The 27664-nt window shown below is 36.6% G+C and overlaps 1 protein-coding gene across 2 annotated transcripts; it reads left to right on the forward strand.

Moving 5' to 3' along the window:
* The first annotated feature begins 214 nt into the window (after positions 1–214).
* kcnk10a (potassium channel, subfamily K, member 10a) lies at positions 215–26878 on the forward strand. Of its 2 annotated transcripts, none has more exons than XM_058754840.1 (7): positions 215–226; positions 9145–9527; positions 15808–15925; positions 17169–17329; positions 21016–21208; positions 22319–22461; positions 23279–26878. In XM_058754840.1, the coding sequence occupies exons 2-7, from the start codon at positions 9192–9194 to the stop codon at positions 23933–23935; spliced, it is 1608 nt and encodes a 535-aa protein (XP_058610823.1). In that variant the 5' UTR covers positions 215–226; positions 9145–9191; the 3' UTR covers positions 23936–26878. The 2 variants fall into 2 exon arrangements, with proteins under 2 accessions (XP_058610823.1, XP_058610822.1); XM_058754839.1 differs by lacking the exon at positions 215–226 and adding an exon at positions 6651–7103.
* The last annotated feature ends 786 nt before the right edge of the window (positions 26879–27664 follow it).

Consider the following 27664-nt stretch of genomic DNA (forward strand, 5'->3'; position numbering starts at 1 on the left):
GCATAGACCCCAACGCAGCTATTGATTTGCGCTCATTTCATTCATATGTCGGTTCTCAAACCTGTCCTGGAGCACCCCCAACCCTGCATATTTTGTATGTCTCCCTCATCTATCACACCTGATTCAGCTCATCAGCTCATTAGTGGAGACCGCAAGACCTGAAGTGGGTGTGTCAGATATAGGGAGACATACAAAATGTGCAGTGCTGGGGGTACTTCATGGAGAGGTTTGAGAACAACTGAAATAGGCTATAGTTTACACTCATTCACTTTACACAACCAGGCCCATAGCCAGCTATGAGGTCCAGACCTCCGTAAATGTTTCATGTTTAAAAATAAAATTTGAAAACATATGAAAAATTATTTAAAATCATGTAGCTGAATAAATTCATGTGGCACTCGCAGCAGCTGCGAAACGCAGGAGTGAAGGAGCTTGGCGCAAATGCAGCCTCCGCTCCGCCATGCTGCCAGAGTTATTATAAGCGTCGCTGGACTTGTTTTAATACTTAATGTAACAGCGTTAATAAAGTAATTAGGGCATTAATAAAGTGGGAAGATGAAGGTTGAGGTTAGAGATGCTGTATCCTATTTGAAAAATACAAGATTTAAACTTATTTTGGTGCATTTTTCAGGAGATTGGTTGTGTTTGTTTTTTGTAGCAATATGGCAATACTGCTTCGCCGGCACTTAGTTACTTAGTTAAATCCAGTTTCCAGTGATAGTTTATTGCTGAGGAGACCACATTCGTTAGACAAACGCAATGATCACCATGATATTATCTGTACAAAACTGTGTCAAGCGCTATCAAAGCAGTACTAGCCATTATTATTGCACAAATCCTCACTAATGTAGTACTGTTCCAGCAAACATGTGTTCGTGTCTACCGAATATTTTTTCTGTTATTCGGATAAATCCGTTATTCGTTTTGAAGCCATTATCCGTGCCTTTCGGTATTTCCGAATCAGGACCTCAGTTTAATATATGAAAAATTTCATTTTTACAGTGTAGTGCCTCCATACAGAAATACAGAAAGCATGATGGGCGCCCCCTCCTGGCCTTACACTTCTTCCCACAGCAACCTGATGGGGGTTGATACTGCCTTCACAAGCTAGTATTTGAACTTCCACTTCTGAAGTTGTAATTACAAGTTTGTGGTGTTCAAGTGGTTTGGTGTCAGAAAGAATAGTAATCATAAAGGATACCAGGTTCATTCTTACCTATTTTTAGGGGAACTCATAATAAGGCCTAAAAGTATTGAATATATTAACCACGTGGTCAGAATTGTTGATACCCTTGGTAAATATGACCAAAGAAGGCTGTGGAAATAAAACTGCATTGTTAATCCTATTGATCTATTATTTTAAAAATCTAACCTTTCATTGGATAATAAGAATTTAAAATGGGGGAAATATCATTAGGAAATAAATGTTTTGCTCTAATACACATTGGGCACAATTAACGGCACCCTCTTATTCAATACTTTTTGAAACCTCCATTTGCCAAAATAGTATTAGGAGTTTTCTCCTATAATGCCTAATGAGGTTAGAGAACACCTGACAAGAGATCAGAGACCATTCCTTCATCCAGAATCACGCCAGACCCTTTAGATTCACAGCTCCATGTTGGTGCTTCTCTCTTCAGTTCACCACTCATTTTCTACAGGGTTCAGGTCAGAGGACTGGAATGGCCAGCAGAAGCTTGGTTTTGTGATCAGTGACCCATTTTTGTGTTGTTTTTGAGGTTTGTGTTTGGATTATTGTACGATTGGAAGATCCAAACATGGCCCATTATAAGATTTCTAACAGAGTCAGTCACTTATTGATTTTTTTTTTTATCTGTTGATATTTGATAGAATCCATGATGACATGTGTCTAAACAAGATGTCCAGGACCTCCAGCAGAAATATAGGCCCACAACATCAAAAATACAGCAGTACACATGGGGTACTTTTTATCCCTGTGTTTACCAAACCCATCTTGAGTGTTTTCTGCTAAAAAGCTAAATTTTTAGATATATCTGACCATAGAAGCCAGTCCCATTTGAAGTTCCAGTCGTGTCTGACAACTGAATATTGCTGGAGATTGTTTTTTGGTGAAAGCCTTAATTGAAGAGTCTTTAGCCACTCAATTCAATTCAATTCAATTCAATATTGCTTTATTGGCATGACTGTAAAAAATACAATATTGCCAAAGCTTGAAATATATGTGGAGAAATATAATACCAATGAAAAGATCAAAATAATAGAATAAAAACCTTATAACAATATAAACTTAAATAAACAGTGTAACAAATAAGAACTTATTATGTGAACATTTCATACCACAGTGTTTAACACATAAACACACACAGGCTGAGGGTCACTGTGGTAGACAGTAGGGAAACAGGTCAGATGTAATACACATATTACACACATTCACCTGCTGTCTCTCAGGCTGTGGCACGTCCACACGTTTCTCGCAGCCAGTGCTGCTGTCTGTCCCTCTCCTAGTACTATCTTTATTTGTTCTGTTTCACTAATGGTTGTAAAGTTCTTTATTAAGTTGGTGAGTTTGTTGAAGTAGACGTTTCTTATTGATATGTATTTATGACAATGAAGGAGGAAGTGCGTCTCTGTCTCGATCTCTCCTTCTCACCGTGCATTAGGGCGATATAGACACACGTTCCTCTTCCAGGCAGATTCATAACATTTTATGTTGATTTGGAAATTCTTAATTATTGCCCTGATGGTGGAAATGGGAATTTTCACTGCTCTAGCTCTTTTCTTAAAGCCACTTCTCAAATTTGTGAAACTCAATTATCTTTTGCTGCACATCAGAAATATACTCTTTGGTTTTTCTCATTGTGATGGATGATTAAGGGAATCTGGGCTTTGTTTTCCCTCCTAATTATATTTCTGTGAAACAGGAAGCCATGGCTGGATAATTTCATGTTCATAATCACGCTGATGTGCTCAAAATTGTGAATATGAATGGGAATATACTTCAGATATATTTTACTCATAAGAATTTCTAGGGGTACCAGTAATTGTGTCCAACATGTGTTTGAGAAAAAAAAAAAAAAAAATTCATAATGATATTTCCCCCCATTTTAAATTCTTATTCTCCAACGAAAGCTTAGATTTTTGTGATTTTTAAAAAATGAAAGATCAAAAGGATTAACAATGCACATTTATTTTCACAGCCTTCTTTGATCATATTTACCCAGGGTACCAACAATTCTGACCACGTGTGCACAATGGATTTTTTTATTTTTTTATTATTATCATTGACCGCACAAGATTGCTGATGATTCAGATTCAGATTCACAATTTCTTAATGTTTAAAATTTGTATACACTCTTAAAAATAAAGGTGCTTCACGATGCCATATAATATAATGCCTTTTTGTCTAAATGGTTCCATAAAGAACCTTTAACATCTGAAGAACATTTCTGTTTCACAAAAGGTTCTTTGTGGCGAAAGAAGGTTCTTCAGATTATAAAAAGGTAAGAAAGAGATGATTCTCTAAAGAACCTTTGACTGAATGGTTCTTTGTGGAAACAAAAATGATTCTTCTATGGCATCGCTGTGAAGAACCTTTTAATTCAGCACCTTTATTTTTAAGAGTGTATGGTTAGAAATAGTTTTGTTTATATGCATTTTTATTTATTTTTGTTTTACATCAAGTTTACATTTGCAGTTCCCCTTTTCCATGTTTCAGGCCACTGCAGGCCCTTTAGTTCGAAGCCCCTGGCAGTCAGAAGACCCCAGGGCACTGGCCTCATTGGCCCAGGCCACAATTTATTCCCCATCACACCCTATTGATAGACAGGAATGAAATCGCTTCACTTAAACAACATCAGGAAGTTGCTTTATAGCCTCACATTCTTAGAATCCAATGCATTTTTATGATAGCCATTTTGAGGAATTACCAGAAGTTTTCCCATGAGACGCCTGGGAACAGCTCATAGTGAGTTACAGAGGAGCAGAGATTTTAGTTCGAAAATGCTTTTACTGTGGTCTATAAAACCATATACTGTAATCTAGCAAACCACTGAGCAGTAACATTCATCAAATATCTCTAGCCTAGTTTGTTGTCATGACAGTCCCAATTTGAACATGTCTCAGTTCCATTGATGTCAAAGGTTCTTTATGGAACCATGGACGCCAATAAAGAACCTTTATTTTTAAGATTGTAGCAAAAGTATGTACAGCGTCAGGAATGATGCCAAGAGGTACCAAGGATGATAGATGACCCTGCCCCATCGCACCTATTCTCCTGTCTTTTTACACAATGGTTGTTTTGGTCCTAATGCAATTTAAGCAAAATATTTACGGCCAGTGCTATTAGAATGAGAGGGTTTTCTGTAATTGGAAGATTTCCTACAAAAAACTTGGAATCCAAAAAGGGCAATAAATTCCCAACAAATTAGTTACATTTTCTTACTTCCACCATGAATGTCAGTCAGTGTAGCACCTACTTTGGCCCAATTAAGGCACTATAGGAGTTCTGCTGGAATTTGGCTGTTCTCTTGTTTCATTTGCATATTGTGTTTTCCAGAAAGTTTTAATGTTGATCTGTTAAAAGTATATGATTAGGATTTATAAGATACCACAACCATTTTTAACTGTGATAATAATAATAAAAAATCTATTCTTGAGTAGCAAATCTGCATATTAGAATAATTTCTGAAGGATCATGTGACCCATAAGACTGAAGTAATGATGCTGAAAAAATCATTTTGACAAGGATAAATTACATTTTAAAATGTATTAAAATACTAAACAAGCATTTAAAATTTTAAACAATTCACAATACTGTAATATTTGAAAGCGCCACTGTTTGAAAGAGATCCCATATTGATCGTATATTGATGATGATTTCATATTTGCATGTATCTTTCATAAGAGCTGTAATGCTGATTGAACAGATGGAGCCAGTGCTTTACCGCAGAAGCTTTCTTCTCTCGGCATCTAATATTTTGTTACATTTCTAGGATAAATCTTATGGTGTCATGGAAACAGCGGCATTTCTACCTGCACAGAAAAGAAGCTTGACCGTTTAGCTAGCAGGCTGTATAAATGACACTGGTTGAACTTCACATGGCACACAGAATGAGTATTCTCTGACTACACACCAGCACTTGGCGCAACAGTGCAGTATAACCGGGTGAGGTAAGAGGGGCGCCTGGCTTATAGCTGGAGCCTTATGTGTGGTGTATCCATACTGCTGTGGCAAGCCAACTTAACATTTATTCCTTTAAACTAACTAACATCTATTTTGGTGTTACTAGAACTTGTTTTTAATTACTAAGTCAGCGTTAAGTAAGTCAACACTCTTATACCTTTATAATCTGAAAATAACTAGTATAACTGCCAATTTTGCTATAGTAACTACTTAATCCAATAGTGACTGATATTAGTTAATACTTACTGAATTCTTTTCAGCTATGAAATACATACTTCAGGCTGTTCAATGTTTCCATTGGTAGTACCATGTTCAATAGTTTGTGTCAGATGAAGACTGTGGTTACAATGAAATGCAGAACATTCACATGAGATACTGTGAAATGGTAGTAGCCTATACATCCAATAAAAAAAAAAAATATATATATATATATATATATATATATATTTCTGAAATGGTCCCATGAGTATGGAAGCGTGTTTACGGCACTGAATGGAAAATAAATAAGGTAATTGTGACTTTATATAAACTCACAATTCTGACTTTCTTTCCTCAGAATAGCAAAATAAAAAGTCAATATTGTGAGTTTAAATTCCAGAATTCTGACTTCATAACTCACAACTGAGTTTATATTTCCCAATTCTGAAAAAAAAAAAACTTGTTACTATTGTGATTTTATATCCCACAATTCTGTCTTTGAAACTCGCAATTGGCAATTTATATCAATCACGCAGTTCTGAAAAATAAATAAATAAAAATCAGAATAGGCAGATGTAAACTAGCAATTCTGAGACAAAGGCAGAATTGTGAGATAAAAAAATAAAAAAAATAAATAAAAAATCACATTTACCTTTTAAAGTTTTATTTAGTGGCTTCCATGAAGATTACTTGTTAGTAATTAAACATTCCGAGTTTCTATTTACACTAAGTGCAAATAGCCTGCCTTGTTGGAGGCTATTTACACCAACATGTGATAGGGCTAGTCAATGACTATCAAATATCAGCTTCAGTTGTGTAGATGGTAAAGCCTGTACCACAGTGTTTTTAACGCGATCGATCCTAGTTCAAATCTGCTCTTTGCCAAACTTGTTTTCCCCCTTTTCAAATCTCATATCACATCGAAAAGGCATTTATTTAAATAAATAAATAAATAAATGAATAAAAATAAAAATGAAGTAACTAATCAAGAAGTTGAAACTAAAGTATCAAGTAGTTTTAGGGTTGGTATAGAGAGGGCTTTATTGTCCCAATAAGGTGACATCGATTTAATAATTTGAATTAAAACTATAATTTACACTCCATACATTATTATTGCATATTGCCTCTATTTGCATTAAGTAGTATAAACAGCAGACAATCCATCTATCGCTATTTACACTTAGTGAAAATAGCCACTGCTTTAAAAATAAGCACTAAGAACAAAAAAAAAAAAAAACAACAACAACAAGTTAATCTTGTGGGATAAATGTTAAACCCGCTTGCCATATACTGCGGCTGTTGAGAAAAGCCTTCTGGATGGTCCATTCGCGAAGCGCTCGGACGATGCCCCCAACAGCGCGAGGACTTCTGCTGCACCTTCACTGTTTACTTCACACACAAAGGGTCTCTGACGCGTGGAAAATGGTGCAACTGGCAAAAGGCGGAGTGATCTGGAACTCTTAAGTGCCATGAAGAGACAGAAGCAAATTCCATGCCAGTTTAGCTGCACATCTATCGCTCCACGCCTGAAGATGAAGATGATCTCATGCTTGCGCCCGTTTACCTCCCTGTCTCGTTTAAAAACAATGTCTTCAAGGAAATTCGCTGCATGATTCAACAGTCACGCCGTATCTCCTGATTACTTTATCGCTTTTCGACCATTTCATGAATTAACTGCAACCCAAAATGAAATTTCCAACGGAAAACCCAAGGAAACCAGGGAACTGGAACCCTCCACCAGGTAGGTACATTTCGCTTCCAAAATGCATTTCCAGTGGCATACATGCGTTATTGCTCATTCTGCATCTTTGACAGAAGTTATTATGAGCATAATGAAGCATACATGCGCTCTGGCAGCCAGCTGTCATGTAGAGTGATTTAAAAACCCAACTAATCCAATAAAAAGCACTTTAACCAAGATGCGCAAAATGATTATGGGGAACCAATGGGTGAGGTAGTTGACTGTGATCAGTTAGTGGTGCAATACTAAAGGTTTAACATCTCTGTTAATTCTAATAAAGGATCTCATTCTGTCCGTCTCAGTTTTTCAGTGGACACCTTCATTAAGATTCACAACCACGCGTTTCAATCACAACATCCCTTGATGCTTAAGAGGTGTTCCTCACAAATCATAATCACGACATGACCGAGAGACCTGTATGGTTGATGTTTTCCGCAATAGTTTAGCAGGGTGGGAGAGGAAGAAGTCATAAAGACGTCCATATAAGCAATTAAAGGCTATATTTTCTAGAAATCTTCAACAGAGGTGCATCATAACGCACCTACAAGTCTGCGAGTACTATGCAGAGACACGAGAGATGCATAATGAAACGTGGGAGACACGCGCATTACCTAATCTTACTATGTACAGGCAAATCACAGAAATTCACGATACTGGCGTTTATATATTTAAACGCTTTGCAGATAATGTATTTCGAGATAATAAACATATACTTTTTTGACCATCCAGAAAATTGAGATTTTTATTTATTTATTTATTTTTTTTTTTTTTATTTTTTTTGATAACTTTGACCAGCTCCTTTATACAAAGCGACTACAGTTGTCACTATTGTCGAACTATATTTTAATGTAAATTCAAATTAATGTCAAATTAAAAATCTTAACTTGCACCTAATTATTTGCTCTGAATTTTCAGTGAAAAATAAATACATAAATAAAAATAAAAAAACTGAAGGTAGGGTGAAGATGGCTTGTAAACAACCGATCGAATTGTCACAGTAAATTATTGCGGTCATGCTGCAGGGATAGTGTCCACATAAATAGCTGTGCAATACTACATCATATTGCAGGCGAAGGGATTGCCTGACTACAAGAAAGTTGAGGGGAAATTATTTGGGGCTCAGTCTTTATGTGCTTTCTGTGATTAATGCATTCTTTGGTTTATTGATTATAGGGTCATTGTAATTTATTTTCAGTACCACCTACACAAGATGATTTTTGTCAAATATGCATATTGGTTAGTAATGCTCTTATGCTTTTATGTGTTATGCGGTCTGAAACAGTGTAGCTTATCATTGCTCCACCCTGATACTGCTGCTTTCTACTGTAATGGGTTTTCAGGAAGCACATGTGTGTATGTGTGGATATGCAGCAATGATCAGAGGCTTTGGGACCATTACATGTGAAACACCACCCTTTGCCACCTGGAGTGTTTACATTCATTTTAAATTGTCATGTTTAAAAAGAAAGTAAAATGAACACAGGAGCGAACACTAAACTTAAAAAGTAAATTATTTTGTTGCTTTAAATAAGCTTTTTGCAGTGGATAAATGCCAAAATATATCAGTGGTTTGCAACACAAAAATGCATCGCTGGTCTGTTTTGATTGGATAGTGGACAGCAGGGAAAAATACAATTCAAAATAATAAAATGCAAATTATTATAACAGTGTATTTAGTGTGGCAAGTCTCATGTTTATCAGCTCTTAAAAGAGGAGAAAATGCACATCTTTTTGACGTCAGGGCTGTGGGTCCAAACTTTACGGTATTGTCGCAAATTCATCTGTCAGTTGCTAGAAGCCAAGCAAATAAGATTCCATCATGAAGAGGTTGCGTGTCATGCTCTCATCCTCGAAAACTATGACCGAAACTACGCAAGGTAAAATAAAAAGACATAGACTACATTAAAATCAATATTTTTTTCACATAATTTCAGATTTTACAATCATTTTTGTTTTGATTTTTACTAGTTGTACAAGCAAATCCAGTGTTGTAAATGATCAAATATATGGTATAAACATATATTGTCTCTTTTTTCAACAGTGCCAGTGCAGACCAACCTGGTGCCGCCGAAGAAGGTCCAATCAGGGATGTTGCAATCCAGCTTGGTGCAGGCCAGTGTGGCCACCATGCAGAACCCCATGGGTTGCACTTTACCTCGCCTTTCTGTCTCCCGGCCCGCTAGTATGGTGGCCAGCATGGAAGTGGTGGGGGACGGCTCAGCCCTCCTCACGGTCATGAAATGGAAGACTGTCCTTGCCGTGTTTGTGGTGGTGGTAGCGTACCTGGTCACCGGCGGTCTGGTGTTCAGAGCCCTGGAGCAACCCTTTGAGAGCAACCAAAAAGACACCATCACTTTGAAGAAAGCCGCCTTCCTGGAGAAACATACCTGCGTGACACGAGATGAGCTGGAAGAGCTCATCAAGGTAAAACTGTTGCTCGTCTGTAGTAGAGCTCGGCTAGTGTCCCTTGTGGGTTCTCAGATCTAGTGTAACAATATAGCTTCATCGATCTGTCTGACATGTGAGCTTCACTCATGCAATAGACCAGGGCACAGCGGTTGGACAATTCTAAATGGAGCTCTAAAAGTGACGAAAATAAATGTAAAGATATCGGAGCAGACTGTCATAGCAGACTTATGGCAGCAAGCCGTTTGGTGTAGAGTTGAAGTATTTGATGGATAGTGGCCATGATGGCAGTAATCAATCTGTTTTGCAGTGTTGAAGCGATGTGCAAACTCCATTCTGGTCTTTAATAGTTCCCATTTACAGAGGATACTTTAAAACGACTTTTCAGAAATGTTCTCATCAGCAATAAAATGGCAGAGATTTATGGAGGAAACACTGCAAAACCTGCAACCTTTCAATCTCTGAAACCTGACTAATATATTTTTGTCAGGTCTGTTATGTGATGTCTAGCGCTGTGACAAAAATTACTTTTCATTCCTGCAGAGTTAATTTACTATAGACTTACAATTGAGTTTCCCCCTCTCACGTCAAGGGTTCAAGGTTTTGCTGATTAGCATAAATCCATTTGCCCCTGCTGGTAGATTCTATAATTACACTCTGTTGGCTGCAAAGAGCATCATTCTCCATTTATCATCTTTAGAAAACTATCATGTATTCTTTTAAAGCAGTATACAAGTATAAAGTGTATATATATATATATATATATATATATATATATATATATATATATATATATATATATATATATATATATATATATTATTTTTATTATTATTATTATTTTTAATACAAGTCATGTTTCTCTGTAAATTTCCAATTTCTTTGTATAAATTTCATGTTTACTTTCTCATACACTCCATGCAGACCCATGTTTATATCAGTTTTTATTTTAAGAAAGGTGGAGAAATTCTTGTCCATATGATCTGTTTATAACCTGGTTTACAAGGGTCAGGTTCTGCTCAAGCTTGACAGATGCAGTTTATTTGTCTTGCACTGCATCATCCTCTTTTTCACTAGTTCTGGGGTTTTCAGGGACCAGTGCTCACAGCTCCTCATAAAACAGGGAAAGTGGCGCCCAAGTGCAGAGACCTTCCAGAAATTGACTCTGGTTCTGTTCCAATAGTAAGTGAGCTGCCTACTTAGGCAGCATTGTAAGGCTTGCTCACTAAGCAAATGCTTTTCTAAAGGATACATTCTTCCAAGTAAAATCTAAAGCATAGCATGCATCTTTTGTGGAATATGCAATAATGTTGAGAAAGATGACACATGAGGTGAGAGAAAAAATGATTATATGCTTAGAATTCAATCAATCATAAAGTGTATTGTTAAAATAGCTGTGCTGTGAAATGTCCATTTAGCGACATTGGTTGTTGTATGTATCTTGGCAGTTCAGAAATGAAATGTCCGGTGATTGCGCTAAAAGGTTTACACTCTATTGCATTTGAAAAGAACCTGTCACCTACACTAAACCCTGCAAAAGCAAACATGATATAAAAAGGCATTTGCTGAAGTAACCATGCCATTTTAGCTTTGCTTCTACAAGTCTTTAAGCTCTTTTATCACAAATCGTGTTTCACGGGACTCATAATCGCAAGTGTAATGCTGTACCAGGTGGGCTATCAAGCAAGTTTACTACGTCAGAAAAGCCATACGGAGCTGATTATAATGCAAATGTGAAAATGAATTAGTTTATAGATAAGTGTTTTTTTTTTCATAATCACAATTTCTGTGAAAGGGAATAAAAAAATAAAACTGCCGCAAATGTTTATTTCAGCTGGAAGCTGCCATGAATTGTATGTATAGGCACATTTTTGGAATTAAAAAACAAAATTAATAAAAATAGCAGGATATGTTTTTCCAACAAGTTTATGTTGCAAATTTGACTTAAAATTGAAAATTTTTCTTGTAGTCTTCCTGGTAAATTTACATATGCAAACTTGCTCATCTTAGCAAGTTAGCATAAGGTTTACACGAAAAAAAAAAAAAAAAAAAAATGTTCACAATCACATTATCTGATTTACTGGAATCCATTAACAAGTTCTGATATTTTTTATACAATGCAGATCAAATTAGACACTGACAGATTCTCAGCTTCCAGAAAATCGTTCATATGGCTCAAGCAGCTGCAATGCTCTGTCAATGTCTGACTATTCTGCCAGTTTCATTATTCACTCAATGGGTCACTACACCAACAGTGGAAGACCATTTGTTGAAGTACACATTCTTAAAGTAATTGTGTTGAGCAGTCAATATTGTTGTGCAGTTCTGGTGTTTGTTACTGCGATTTTTGTTTGCTCAAGATGTCCTTGAGAGATGAAGCCAAGTTAAAGAACCAGAAGCTTCTTTGATAGATGAGTGGTGATAATCATCCAGCTCCGCAGATAAAGAACAATCAAGTCTTAAAAGCATCTGCTGGGGAATCTTGATTCCTTTTGCGCTAATGGGGCTCCATCAGGAGTATGGGCAGGGGAAAACGTGAAGCTCGCCCATCGCAGTGCTCCCTGGAATGACTGAGGCGGAGAGGTTAAAAACCATAATTGAATCAATAACCTGAAACCCTAATTTAATCTAGAACCAGCAGCATTTGAGAGCTTTGTAACAAAGCACCATTTCAAAATAGCTCAGTCTCACCGACTCCAGTAGAGCCTGAGAGAGGTGGATATGACAGCTGCTTCCTTTCAGCTTCTGCTGTTGAATGTTGTTTGAGCTGGGAGTTGCGGAATAAAGAAAATGGAAAACAGATATGCAGCGGGAAACGTAACTTGTGGTTTTGCTGATTAGAAATACTGCAAAGCGTTGATGATTCAGCCTAGTGGCGTGTGGCTTAGCTGCATGTAAGCTGTTGCTTTTGCTCTGCTCAGGCTGTGAGCTGTGCATATGTACTGCAGTCTGGCAGTGATGTAACTGGAGGTGAAGAATTTGAAGAAATGCCAAAGCACTTCTTTGAGCTGTAGACCAGACAGAGCATGTACACTAATGCTTGCACATTGACTATCAAAAGGTGTTTTCAGCTAAAATTGCCAGGAAATGTTCAAGCATTAGTGTACTGTCTACAGCTCTAAGAATTGCTTTGGCATTTGCTCAGATTCTTCACCTCCAGTTACATCACTCTACCTGCCAGGAAATGGAAGAAAATATTTTATTAAATTTGCCATTTTACTGTTATTTAAACAATAAATTATTACTATAGGGTTCTGGAATGATTTAATTAAATAATTTATTTGAAATTAAAAACAATACATCCTATTGCTACCATAATATATTTTTAATGAACAATAATATATTTTGTAGTAAGTTTTGGATATATATATACCATTTGTTAATGTCAAGATGAGGAGTCCAAGTCATATTTTACCACAAAAATTATAAAATACAAATAAATATATATATATATATATATATATATATATATAATGGTGCTATAGTATATGACAAGTTAGCATACATCAGCTGAGCAGCTACAGTAGCCGGGTTTCCATCCAAAGTTGTGAATTTAACTTATGAAAACATTTGCGAACGAGCACCGTTTCCATCTAACGAGTCAAAGAAAACAAAATCGTCACTTCCTGGTAAACTGGCACTAAATAGCCTATAGAAAACTAGGAAAAGCTACTGAATATAATAATTTTCATATATGAAAAATGAATTGCACCTCAGAGCGAGCAGACGAAACACAATAAATGATGTCATTGCTTTTGGAGGTGAATGCTGCTGTTTGGGAACACAGTCGTGTAAGACAATTATACAGAAATACTTTGATGACAGACTTTGCTCAGGCATTTCAGAACGACTATAACAACATTTCAGATGCTGTGAATGAGATCAATCCGCTGCTAGTCAAGTTATCTCGTCTCATAGCGCAAAGTCACATGACTTTTTTGATGCGCTTGGAGGAATTTATTCGCAAAATGCATTTCCATCTCCCATTATTTGCATTAAGCATTTTTCGCACAAGTCAAAAACCACCTCAAGCGAGCGTAAAAACTTTTTTGCGAATTAAGAAATTTTTATTAGAAATCTGCCGTTTCCATCACTTGTTTCTCATGCGATACTTCAAAATGCGCATTAAAATAGGGTGATGGAAACCCGGCTAGTATGTGGTTTTTCATGAATTTAATTTAGAATCATAACACAGTGCAGTGGTGATTAGTGGAGATTGGGTTTCCTGATCAATCTCTTTGTGTTTGAGGCAGAATCTTATAGCTTGGAAAGTACATCCCTCATGACACTCAGTATATACAGCTTCTATATGGTTTACCTCTGTCACAGTGACAGTTCCCATGATGGGATTGAAAGCTTTCAGACACTGTCATCTGAGCACCTGCTGTCTGCTGTGAAGACGCATTTATATTTCTTCGAAATCATCTTCTCACCGCCTTAAAAGAGATATAACATCTCCCAGTAGGGGACACAGACGCATATACAAGTCACCCAGGCAAGCAGATAGTAAAATGCTATTCAGATCAGTTCAGAAAAGAAATTGAAGATGAGCTGCAGATATATGGAATGCAAATTTGTGCTTTCTAGCAGACTGTGTTGAGGTAAAACCATTTGCGCTAAATGGTCGAGGACATCACATTATACGAGAGAATTGAGCTCTTCAAAGAGCATCCACCCAAGGGACAACAGTTTCCATTATTGGATTGAGAAAGAATCTCAAGCTGATTGATTGTTCAGACACAGAGAATGTAAATGTGACTATTTCAGTTTCATTACACTCAAAAATTCAAAGATTGTAATAAGAAATCTGCTATTCATAAGATATTAAGATATCTGCTATTCATAAATTCCATAATTTATTTTTTTCTTGATTAGAGTTGTTGTCTTGCAAATTTAATAAGTTTGCATTCTTTTCTCTTGCATGAGGTTTTGCTTCCATGGCTACACTTGGCTCAAACTTAGTATTATGCATCCAGTCTAGACCGACAGACTCTGAATCTGCCCTTGTGTACCTGCCCTTCAGCTGCCCACACACTCGTTTCTCACACCTGAGCCGCTTCCTGTCGATCTCAGTATAGTACTTCCATCTGCTCTCGAGGCGTCCTGTTGGGCTGAGTGACCTGTTTCTGATCCGCCCTCTCTGTTCCTCTCTATTAATGATACATCTGATCATCGAAGGCTCATTAAAGCTAGACAGCTTATTTGGATCATCACCTCAGTAGGATGCCTTGACCATGACAAACTGTATGTCAAAAACTACAGTTTGCTTAACAAAAGAGGATCTATTTATTGTTTGTTCTATTTGGAATGACTAGAATGTGTGAGGCATCATGAGTCATCATGCTTCAAAAAGCAGTTTCATGTACTGCTTGATACATAGGCTCATTGGAAAAGGCTCTATGTACGTTTTTGAAAAACTCCAAAATGGTGCATATACATACAATTTCCAGCTGAAATGAGCACTGCAGTAAACTACACACACACACACACAAAACCAGACTTTGAACAACATTGTTATCACCTAAAAACACTTTTACCATAGTGCATGATTTAGAAAGTAATATATTTTGTACCAGCTCCATATGTATGGCTATTCTGGCATGGTAAGCTTGCTCGGTAGCGCACCTGGTACAGCATTGCACTTGGGCTGTGGAGAGCTTGTGTTCAGTTAAACACAAGCCACGATAAAAGAGCTTGTAGCAGCAAACTCAAAATGGCATGGTTACTTCAAAAAATGTGTTTTTATTTCATGTTTTCTTTTGTTAACACTATTAGTTAGGTTTACTGTGGAGTTTAGTATAGGTGGTACATTATTAGAGAAGTGATTTGTAACCACATTCCTGGACCCCTGCAACACTGCACATTTTGCATGTCTCCTAAATCAAACACACCTGATTCAGGTCACATATTTCTAACTGATGATGCAATATGTACAACATCATAAACTTAATAAAATGTTGCCAGATTCATTTGTTTGAGATAAAACTGAACACGTCTTTTGCGTCACAATGTGCAAGAAGCAAAGTAATATCTCTTTGCAGAAAAGACTACACAAAAGACTAGTTTAAATTGTTCAGCCCTTTCAAGTAAATACTTAATTTCAAATTCCATTCACTGTGAGTATGGCTTTCAGAGTTTTAGTCCATTTTGATTTTGAAATTATTTGTTTATTTTGGCCTGATACCAATTTTAATTTTCATTACCACATTAAATTATTTGTCACTGGAATCGACTATTAATCATATGGAAGACATGCATCTCATACAATGACTTTAACTCCAGTCTTATCTCTTCCCAGCACTCTGTAGATGCAGTGAACGCTGGCGTCAGTCCTATCGGAGACACATCATACAACTCCAGTCACTGGGACTTAGGGAGCTCCTTTTTCTTCGCTGGAACTGTAATAACAACAATAGGTAGCACATATACATCCCTGGATATTATACATACATTTCTAGACTTCTCCACCCCACATTAATATGCATAGCTCAAGGCAAATACAAGGAATTTGCTTGTGTCATACATTTATAGTCTTAAGTTTCAGTCAATATGCCTGACCCCCAACACCACCAATCAATCATTTTCTCCTTCAGCCCCATTTATATTCCATGTGTGAAAATGTGCTTGCTTCAACTGTCAATCCAAATAAAACTACTGATGCTTATGGAGTGATTCATAGATTTTCAGACACATTTTATAGTCTCAGCACAGAAATAAATGGGGGTGGGGGGTGAATAATCAAAGCCGTAATTGGAAAAAAAAGTTAAAATGTTAACTCACAATATATTATCTCAAGATATTAACTCAAAGTCCCTGGAAGAAACACACAAAAAAAATTTTTTCTCAGAATTGCACATTTCTATTTCACAATTTTGACTTATTGCACACAAAAATACTTAAATTACACGTTTATATCTTGAAGTTTGAAGTTCTGACTTTTTTTCTCAGAATTGTAAGATAAAAAGTCAGAATTGTGAGATATAACCTTAAAATTGCAAGAGAAAACATCAACATTTTGAGGTAAAAAAAGCCTTTTTATTTTATTTTTTCACTCTGTGGTGAAAATACAAGGCATTAATTCACTACTTGCACTTATATGGCACATTCCATTGGAGGATTGATGTAATGCATTTGAAGTCCATAAGCTGCCTGCTGTGTTACCTGCCAGGGCCTGTGATTGATTACTTAAAGAAACTGTTGTGCAATACAGGTTAGTATCTAAATGCTGACAGGACTCTGAATGTCATTTCTCATTGGCTCAGCCGTCCAGCGGGCAATGGACAAAGGCATAAACAAGATTAGTTTTTACACTTCAGTTGCTCAACCTTCGAACATGCTCTCAGTAGACACATTTTGATCCATGGGGACCATAGTAGGTAATTTCCAACGATTCCCTTTAAACCTACAGAGTATATCTGACTGGGTTGCATTGGAATTAACTGATTAGTGTCTGAATTTATATATAGCAAAATTAGAAGACGTTTATGATTCTTTCATTTAATATCATTTAATCAACTAAATATCCATGCAATTATCCAGTAAAGTCCCCTTACCATTATATGGCATTCTTTCATATGTCACTTTGAATATACAGTACAGTGGTAAATTTACTTTTCAGCTGCATCTTAATTTACACCATTACTTTCTTATCTTTTTAAGGTTATGGCAACATCTCTCCAAGCACAGAGGGTGGGAAGATTTTCTGCATCCTTTATGCAATTTTTGGCATCCCACTCTTTGGCTTTCTTCTGGCTGGTGTTGGTGATCAACTAGGGACTATTTTTGTGAAGAGCATTGCTAAAGTGGAGAAAATGTTCAGGGTAAGTGAACTGTGGAGCACAAAACTAAGATTATTGAAAACAAGGCCGTGATGGATAGATGTACAATCTGATTAATGGGCTCTGTGGGAAGGTATGCATGTAAAGGCTGTAATACTCTACACAACTTCTGCCAATTTTTGCCCCGATTTGCAGTCTGGACAGGTTACGCTAGTTGCTGAAAATCAGATTTTGTGCAGTCTGAGTTGACAGACTTACAGAGAAATTACACAGTGTATGATGGGCACAGACTCTGATATTTTTAGCTTCAGACTGTGATTCCATCCTGTTTGATATTTGAGCTGATTTTAGAACACATTGTTTTCAAATGTTTGCAAGGATGAATGATATTCTTTTTCACCACAAGGTAAAAAAAAAAAAAACCACAACAGACACATCCCGTAATGTTCTGTGAATTTGCAGTAAGACAGTCATTATTCTTGATGGCGCAAACTCTACATCATATGCTTTCTCTTTAATTAATTCCAGCAGTAAATGGAAACTTTATTCATTGATTTGTCATCTTGATTTATTTTTTCATATTTATAATGTTATATTTATTTAAGAGTTTAAGTAATTAATCATCTTCTGAATAGGACCAAGATGTCAACAACAATGTTATGATCCTAAACAACAACAAAAACAAATATTTTGGTATTTTGAAATAAGCTAAATAGCGATCATAACAAAACAAGACATTGCAATACACTGCATCTTAGGGCTTACATATATATCAAAATTATGGATAGATAACAAACTGTGGTATTTATTTTAAAGAAAGACTTCACAAGCAAACTTTAAAAAAATACAGTTAGCAGTTTGTTACATTTTAAATAAGACAGTAGATACTGTTCAAAATTAAGGCAAATGTATTTAGCTTCTTTATGTGTTTAGGTATTTATGTCTATGGCATTTAAGGGGTGTTTACACGACACAATTTTAATCTAAAAACAAAACACTTTAAGTATTCTGGCCACTCATTTACATGACAAAGATTATTTGAAGGCCTGAAAACACAAACTTAAAATAAATAAATACAAACACAATTACAGTCTCTGTGTAAACAAAATGTGAATATGGTGACACCATGCATATGCATAGTACGCACATGTGCATAGTGTTGTTTTACAAAAAAGCATTTTTAGTAGTTTTCGCAGATACATGTGAATGGGGATCATTTTGGCAGTGCCTTTGTCTGTACACAAAACTTGTACAAAATGAAGGAAAGGAAAAACTTTTCCATTTTTAGTACATTGTTGTCAATAAATTGGTAGTACGTGCCTTTACTTACATTTCTGCGAATCTCAAAAAAATGTACCTATAAGTAGGAATCACTGCAGTCTCTAGTCTCTACTTTTCACACAAAGTACGATTTACAGAGCCAGAGTTTCGATTAAGAAAGCCTAATTTTGGCACAATTACTTGCAGAATATTATGCCTTTTTAACATACTGCGAGATTTGAAAACTGATACTTTTGAATTTTAGCGTTACATATAGCTTCATATGTATTTTTCTAATGCAATAGGTTTGCTCAGTAGCTCACGAGCAAACGGTGCACTTGTGAAGTGAAGAATCTAAAAATCAGTGTTTAAGAAAGTTACAATAGTATGGTTGCACCACTGAATGCGTTTTTATATCACTTTTGCTTTCGTTAACACTATCAGGTAGGTTTAGGGTTGGGTTTGGTGTAGGGTGTATGTTATTTTCCAACACATTAGCATTAGCCTTTTAGCGACACTCTCCAGACATTTGAAGTCTGAACCACAGCAATATGTACCTGAAGCAACGCAATAAAACGGCTGCAATACATGCGTGTACCAATGTAATAAAAAAGGCGGTCACAGTCACATATTGAGTGTGTGTTTTAGCACCATTCACTGGATATTTCACTTCGAAACTGCCACGAAACGTGCAGTAATATCGCTGTTGCAGAAACGTCACCACAAGCACATATTTCCAATGAACCTGGGGTGAATATGTTTAGGGGACACTGCATAAAGTATCACAGGTCATGCAGTGTTGCTTGGGATCAGATTTTTGTTTTTTATAGAATGCATACTGTTATTCAGCAAGGATGCATTAAATTGATCAAAAGTTTGTATTCATCTAATCCTTAACATATCAGGGTTTTCACAAAAAATATTAAGCAGCACAACTGTGTTTAATACTGATAAAAATCAGAAATGTTTCTTGAGCAGTAAATAAGCATTTTGTAATGATTTCTGAAGGATCATGTGACACTGAAGACTGCCGTAATGGCAGCTGAATATAATCAGGAATAATATTTCACAATATTATTGTATTTTTGATCAAATAAATACAGTCTTGTTATTATTAAAATATTATAAAAAATCGTACCTACCCAAAACTTTTGAATGGTAATGTATGCACCTGAAAAACGCTACTGTTTTGATTCCAAACAACAAAACCAACAATGTATTTTAATGCTAAATGTTCCAATATAAAACTTTCTACCTGGTCTCCTGGCATTTACGTACCTGGGTGCACTTTTTAGCGTGACATGAAATACGTACCAATAAGTACATATCACTGCAGTTTCCAAAATAAATGAACACTTTCACACAAATTTACAGAGTTGCGATTAATAAAGCGTAATTTTCGCACAATTACTTGAAGAATATCATGCTATGACTTCAAAACAATATTAATATGCTGGGAGATTTGAAAACTGATGGTTTTGAACGTTAGCATCGCACACATCCAGCTTCATATCTATGGGTTTTCATAGATGATAAGTTTGTTCGGTAGCTCACGGAGTACGGAGACGGACTTAGGAGATGAGAAGCACCGGTTTGAATCCCGTGTAACAATGGTTTGACAAAGCAGTTAAAATCTGCATAAAAGGAAGTTCAAATGGCACAGTTGCATCAGCTAATACGTTTTTATATCAGTTTTGCATTTGTTAACACTATCGGGTAGGTTTAGGGTTGGATTTGGTGTAGGGCATATTTCCAACACGATAGAGCATTAACCTTTAGCGACAGTCCCCGGATATTTGAATTCTGAACCGCCGCAATACGTATCTGAAGCAACGTAATAAAAAAACAGCAATACTTACCAATATCTATGTAATAAAAACGTGCCAGGGTTCACATATTGAACCTGTGTTTTAGCGCCACTCAGTGGACATTTGTATTTGAAACTGCGGCGAAACATGCAGCAAGGTACGTAAAACGGTGTCGCACAAAAAGTGCGCAGAGGTACGTATTTTTATGAGACCAGGTTGAAAACTTTACCATGACAATTATAATTTCAAGTGGTAGGCTTATCATATTAAACTATGCGAGGTCACTTCTTTTCCTAACATCCCGGGAGGCATTAGTCAGGAAGATCGCAGCTCTTGTTTGTGGTAGGTTAGTCAGACCCTGCACAGCAGAGGTACAGGCCTTGTAAATAAACACAGAACTGAGGCTCCAGCATGCTGAGGCAGTGGCATCTGCAGTATGGGCTGAGATCACACATTAGGGCTAATCAGTTTCATTCAGATCATCATTAGGCTCATCAGAGGGCTAATGAACACATGCCACCTTCACAAAGTCACGAAATGTCTTCTCATGCCACATGTAGCCCCTTCTGGCAATGAAGTCGTGTTGTTTGCGTGACTAAGAATGGCTCTTGTACGATCTTTCATGTTGATATTGCTTTTTGTCTATTTCACCCCCCCCAGCGCAAACACAATCAAATAAGCCAGACCAAGATTCGAGTGGCCTCTACATTGCTCTTCATCTTGGCTGGCTGCATTCTCTTCGTCACCATACCAGCCATCATCTTCAAGCACATTGAAGGATGGACCGGGCTGGAGGCGATTTATTTCGTGGTCATCACACTGACGACTGTTGGGATCGGAGATTATGTAGCAGGTACGGACATAATTTAGTTTTAGATCTTAGAATTTAGAATTAATGCGTAAAAGCACTTCTCTAAGTCTTATTAGTTTATTTAATTTATCCACAAACCATCCACATTAGACATGTAGAATTCTGTCATTTTTGTTTCATAAAGTCTTGAAACTTCCCACCAGTTTTATTTCTAGCACATTTCAAATGATGCATTCTGTGATGGAAATGACAGTGATCGAAATGATTAAAAAAAAAAAAAAAGTATATATATATAAAGAATAAAATGGCAGATTCGTTTGCTATGCTAAAGCCTATTTCAATATTTTGTTCAGCTTTCTCACATTTCATCTCATGCTTTTAGTGATGCTATTGACTCTTTAGCAACTAAGTAAGCTAAATTTTAAACAAAACTGGTTAAGAGGAAATTGTTCTCTGTGGTGGAAACGACACCAAAACTGATGGAGAGTCATAGTCTACTTTTAAAGTAGAAATCATTTTCATGAAATAAACATTCATTTTTTCATTTTATTTATTTATTTATTATTATTATTTATTTTTTTCTTGTTTTCTATTTGTTTATTTATTGAACATTTTTGAAGGAGTTTAATATTTTAAGATTCAAATTTAAGTCTGAGACAAGTGTGAAACAAAATCTATACAGGCCATTTGGGGAGTTAGAAAATGAGGAAGGTGACCTCTGTGACATAAATGAGCCAGAAGATAAAGAAACATCCGTATATGATTTTATCATTTGACATTTAGTCTCTTGAGGATCCCTGCCAAGGATCAGGTTCAGTGGCTTTTGGTTTGCTAGGCAAATCACAGGAGGGAAGAACTTTACCATACGCAGTTGATTGAATTCCATTATAGACATTCCATTTGTTTCCATTTAGTATTTGAAAAGTTCACATAAAAACATTTTATTGTATTTTTTGAAGTTTCTCTACTTGCAGACACCATGAATTGTCAAGAAAAACTGAGCTAGTCTGATTTCTGTTCTCAGGAAATAGCTTGCATGAATTTGGCAGGAGGTTTTGATGAATGCCTCAAAAAGCATGTGGTTGTAGATTTAAAAGACAATCAAATGCTCCCACCTCTGAAATGAAAGTGTCAATTATACATCTCTTCCAGGAGGCAATAGAAGAATAGAGTACCGTAAATGGTACAGACCGCTGGTGTGGTTCTGGATCCTGGTTGGACTGGCTTACTTTGCTGCAGTTCTGAGCATGATTGGAGACTGGCTCAGGGTGCTTTCAAAAAAGACAAAAATGGAGGTGAGACTTTTGTTAGCATTGCATTTACCTTGATTATTCCAGCTAAACTTTTATACTTCCAAATATGATGTAATGGTCAATGACATGACAGGACACTATTTGATTAATTTACTAAAAAATATATATCAAAAATGCCATTTATACAAATAATAACTTTAATAATTTCTCTTATATGATGAACGTGTTTTTAATTTCTGTATTATAATTCATTTTGATATTTTTAGGAGCATTAAAGCAAAAATATCAGGGTGAAACAACTTTCTTGATATTATAATGAAGAAAAAATTATCTTTGTAACAATAATATTTAATAATATCTTCTTTTAATCACTTCTTTTAATATCTGAAAATTCTGAGAAAATCAGTCATGTGATGCAAATAACATGCAAAAACAACTGAAAAAAATAGAACAAAAACATATTAAAAATTAGTGTCTGACCTTTTTTATCACAAGGCAGCGTTGTAAAATGTTGTGTGGTGCATCTCATCAAAACATTTATGAGCATTTATAATTATTCACAATATTTGTAAAATGTACTTTTTACCTTAATACATAGTTTTTGAAAATAATCATTAAGATGTGTACATTCACCTGTTAAAGAAAATATTAGTTTTACATAATTGTTAAACAACAGTTTTTCAAAGACGTATGAAACCAACATCAATACAAAGAACACATTTTAAGAATTTGGCACATGTTCTTCCTTTTCTTTATCATAGAGACTCATAACGCCATTGACCCATAAAAAGTTCAAACCATTATTTGGAAGGACAATTTAAAGCTTACAGGTTTATTTACCATTGTCATCTTGTTGAAGGTGGGTGAAATTAAGGCTCATGCTGCCGAATGGAAGGCCAACGTTCGCGCAGAGCTCCGTGAGACCAGGCGCCGACTCAGCGTGGAAGTCCACGACAAACTGCAAAGGGCTGCCACCATTCGCAGCATGGAGCGCAGGCAGCTAGGTTTCGACCAGCGGGCCCATTCTCTGGACATGCTCTCCCCTGAACGTCGAGCTGCCTTCAACAGCCTGGACACCACCAATTACAAAACATCCTCCCAGGAGAGCATCGACACAAAGCTCAACAACCTGCGTCTACGAATTGAGCAGAATGAGCATCGGCGGAGCGACCCAAGCCAGGCGTACTCTGAAGATAACATTTTCAACCGCCTTGGTTCAGTCACAAAACTAGCCAAACGGAACAAGAACAAAGAGTTGAGGAAAAACATCCCAGACGACGGTCGGAAAGCCTTAGATTCCTTCACCTGTAATACTCCCACAATGGATGAGGAGAAGAAAGAGGCCGAGGACGAGGAGCTTGAGAAAGAGGTCAACACCAGTCTGACCAACTTACCTCTCTTTGTGGAGAGCCCCAATAAACAAAACGGATTCATGCCTCTACCGCCACAGACCAAAGAGGAAGAAAACGAGACAAAACTTGAAGACCAAGAGTTCCATTTGCAGATGGAGCCTTAGAGGGAACCGAGTAGGAAAATAACATACGCCTAAAGTGCCTTTTTTAGCCCTTACCCTGAGCTGAGATGTAAGAATCTCAATTTCTGCTGTTCGTTTAACTGTTCACTGTGTCCTGATAACTTGATAATGGAAATATGGCGACAGTAGCACTGGATCTCACCAGTAGCACTGGTTCTCTTCTTCAGACCACTGAAAAATGCTTGTATAAGTTGGAAAGAATCTCTCCAAACATCCTGGACAAAATCCGTAGCAAGCTACGTTGGCAGTTTGTTTGAAGTGTGACTGAAAGTGCTTCACTTTCAATGTTCTTTCTGCCAGACTGTACTTCAAGGTCGTTTGGCAAGAAGCATAACTGCTTAAAAACAATGTCTGTCAAGATCCCCCTCCCATTCGAAATGAAGAAACCTACCTTGAGACTTGAATCCCCTAGATCAGAGATGATAAAACTCTTTGAATATGAAGAAACCATGTTAAATTGGTGACACGTCGTATATGCACGGAGCTCTACTGTCCTGTATAACAAGTTGAGTGCATCAAAATGTGATCCAGATTTATGAAATTAACCTATGAAATCTCAGGGCTTGTAGTCCTACTGTAATTGTTCAATTGTACGGTATGTCTGACATACTATTTGCTGTGCTCTCATGAAATATCTAAAGCTGTTGCTACACTGTACTGTTTTCATAGTTTGAAATTTTAGGACAATGGGACAAAAGAGAAGCCATAAGATAGAAAGTTATAGGTAGACGTCATCCAAGGTAGAATATCTAGTAGAGTTTAATCACAAACGACTAAACATATCTGTTTATTTCAATTAAAGGGATAGTTTACCCAAAAATGTAGCTCCAAACCTGTATAACTTACTTTTGTCTGCAGAACACAAATGTTTAAAATGTTTTTGTCTATCCAATTGAAGTCAATAAGGTCCAAAACAACACATGTTGAAGGCATTTTCCATTTTTGGGTTTACTGTCCCTTTAAGCCATTGTCAAGTAAGCGATTTTTGCTACCTGGTCTCATGGCATTTACGTACCTGGGTACACTTTTTAGCGTGACATGAAATACGTACCAATAAGTACATATCACTGCAGTTTCCAAAATAAATGAACGCTTTCACACAAATTTACAGAGTTGCGATTAATAAAGCGTAAAAATCCATGCGGGCCAGATGTGGGCCGGATCTGGGCCGACACTGCTTGCTGTCTGGGTATGACTTCAAAACAATATTAATATGCTGGGAGATTTGAAAACTGATGCTTTTGAACGTTAGCATCGCACACATCCAGCTTCATATCTATGGGTTTTCATAGATGATAAGTTTGTTCGGTAGCTCACGGAGTACGGAGACAGACTTAGGAGACAAAAAGCACCAGTTCGAATCCTGTGTAACTACGGTTTGACAAAGCAGTTAAAATCTGCGTAAAAGGACGTTCAAATGGCACAGTTGCATCAGCTAATACGTTTTTATATCAGTTTTGCATTTGTTAACACTATCGGGTGGGTTTAGGGTTGGATTTGGTGTAGGGCATATTTCCAACACGATAGAGCATTAACTTTTAGCAACAGTCCCCGGATATTTGAATTCTGAACCACTGCAATATGTATCTGAAGTAACGTAATAAAAAAACAGCAATAAGTACCAATATCTACGTAATAAAAACATGCCAGGGTTCACATATTGAACCTGTGTTTTAGCGCCACTCAGTGGACATTTCTATTTGAAACTGCGGCGAAACGTGCAGCAAGGTACGTAAAACAGTGTCGCACAAAAAGTGTGCAGAGGTACGTATTTTTATGAGACCAGGTTGGATTTTTGAAAAACAGTTGAAAGTGGATTGAATCGTGTAGCCAGTCACCAGTAAGGGGCGTGTCCACTCATGAAGGGGGAGGTGCCTGTTGCATAGCATGTTGGTGAATATGGGGGCTAAGCTAACAAGATAAGATGTGATCCTTTTGGGTAGGGGCCTGTTTGTTTTGGTCATTTCAAATATCAAGAGTTTTGCAGAAATCGCTTACTGTACCTTTATTTAGTTGACCGATGGCGCTGATTACACAACATTATAACATATTCACAATGTTATGTTGATTTGTGAATGATCAGGGTAAAATCTTGACTTGATTAAAGTCTACTAGACATTCTGTATGTGAATGAAAGAAATATACGTCATACTTATGTTTTAGCTTTTATGAAAGTATAGAATGCAGTTTCATTTAGGATTGACAGGGAAATGTTACTCTCTTTTTTTTTGCCAAAAAACCTTTGCTTGAAAATACCATTTTGCACTTTTTACAAGTTTCTGTCTTTAGTTTATGATTTTTGTCTCTTCTTTTCCAGAATGTTTCTGGACTAGACTTTTGACACACTACTAAACAATGTTGTGCTAATTGCCTGGGAGCGTCTGACATATTTGCGTGTGTGTGTTTGTGTTGAAACCAAATACCGCTTTGTCTGATGTGATTGTTGTCTTGCTGACTGTATTAATGAAAACTCCCTGAGGCAGACACACGTATCGGTACCTCATTCCCACCAACTCGTAAACGCACACATACACACATTTACAGCTGCAGCAAAATGCTTGTTGTTGAGCTAATGTTAATTACTCTTTTCATGTTTGCAATAGTCTAGAGCGAATGCAGCAACGGACTGAATATTTGTGATAAGAAAAAAGTTATGACAATTTAAAAAATTTTAAAGCATTCAAAACTATTTAAAGACATGGATCCCTAAAGCATGCTATTGTGCTAATATGTTATCATGCTATGGTATTGATTGTACCACAAACATGCTTCTTGAGACTTTGAAATGTCCATGTTTGAGCTCTACTTCGGGCTGCACATGCTAGTAAATTGCTGTTCGCAGTATCTGCAGTATCTTGTGCAACCATTACATTCAATGTAGTGAGTGCCTTTTGGAAATAAACACAGTTGAACAAAAACCAAAAATGGTTTGTTTGCCGTTTCCTCTTTCCACTTAGTTTAGACCATTTTCAGAAATGACCTGCAGAATCTTATCAATTATACAGTTTCCTCGCTCAAAGGTCAACTTGAAATGTAAGAATCCACAAAAAACATCAACAACTGAAAGAACACTCAATGTGCTATTTAAAAATCTTGAGGTAACGTTCACCTTCAAATGTGTTTCCAGGTGTAAGATCATCCTGCACTACAATTGCAAATTATAATGCAACATTGATGGGCAAGAAATGCCTCTTAAAATAGGCCTGGAATGAAAATTAGCCAAACAAGCATTTATCTAAATGTTCAATAACAGGTTAATGAAAAAAGGATTTATGTAAATATCTGATAGGCTAAATTGTTCTAAAGGCCCCTTAGTGCCATCACTGCAAGAGAAATTTCAATTCGATTGCAAGGCGGAGTGAGCTATGCGGAGCAACTCTTCTCAGCATTACCGGCCTTGACATCTGAGTCAGTAATAGTGAAGAAGATGTAAATGGAGGTAAATGTAGAAGCAATCTCCTTTGGGAACATCTTGAACATGTTTTGCGTGTGTGCATGAATGTGTTTGGATCCATTAATGTACATCTTATATACTTAAATCTAGCTAACAGGACTATGGTTAAAACATTATTTTTATCTTATTATGTTTGTTTTTTTCACAGTTAATAGAAAGCTAAAAAGCAAAACTTACATTATAAATTGCATATAATTTTGAGAACATTTTTCCTTCCTTGTTCTGTTTTAAAAAGGGTAATAATATAAACTGTTATT

The sequence above is a fragment of the Onychostoma macrolepis genome, chromosome 20 (genome assembly GCF_012432095.1).
Source record: "Onychostoma macrolepis isolate SWU-2019 chromosome 20, ASM1243209v1, whole genome shotgun sequence".
Classification (NCBI taxonomy): domain Eukaryota; kingdom Metazoa; phylum Chordata; class Actinopteri; order Cypriniformes; family Cyprinidae; genus Onychostoma; species Onychostoma macrolepis.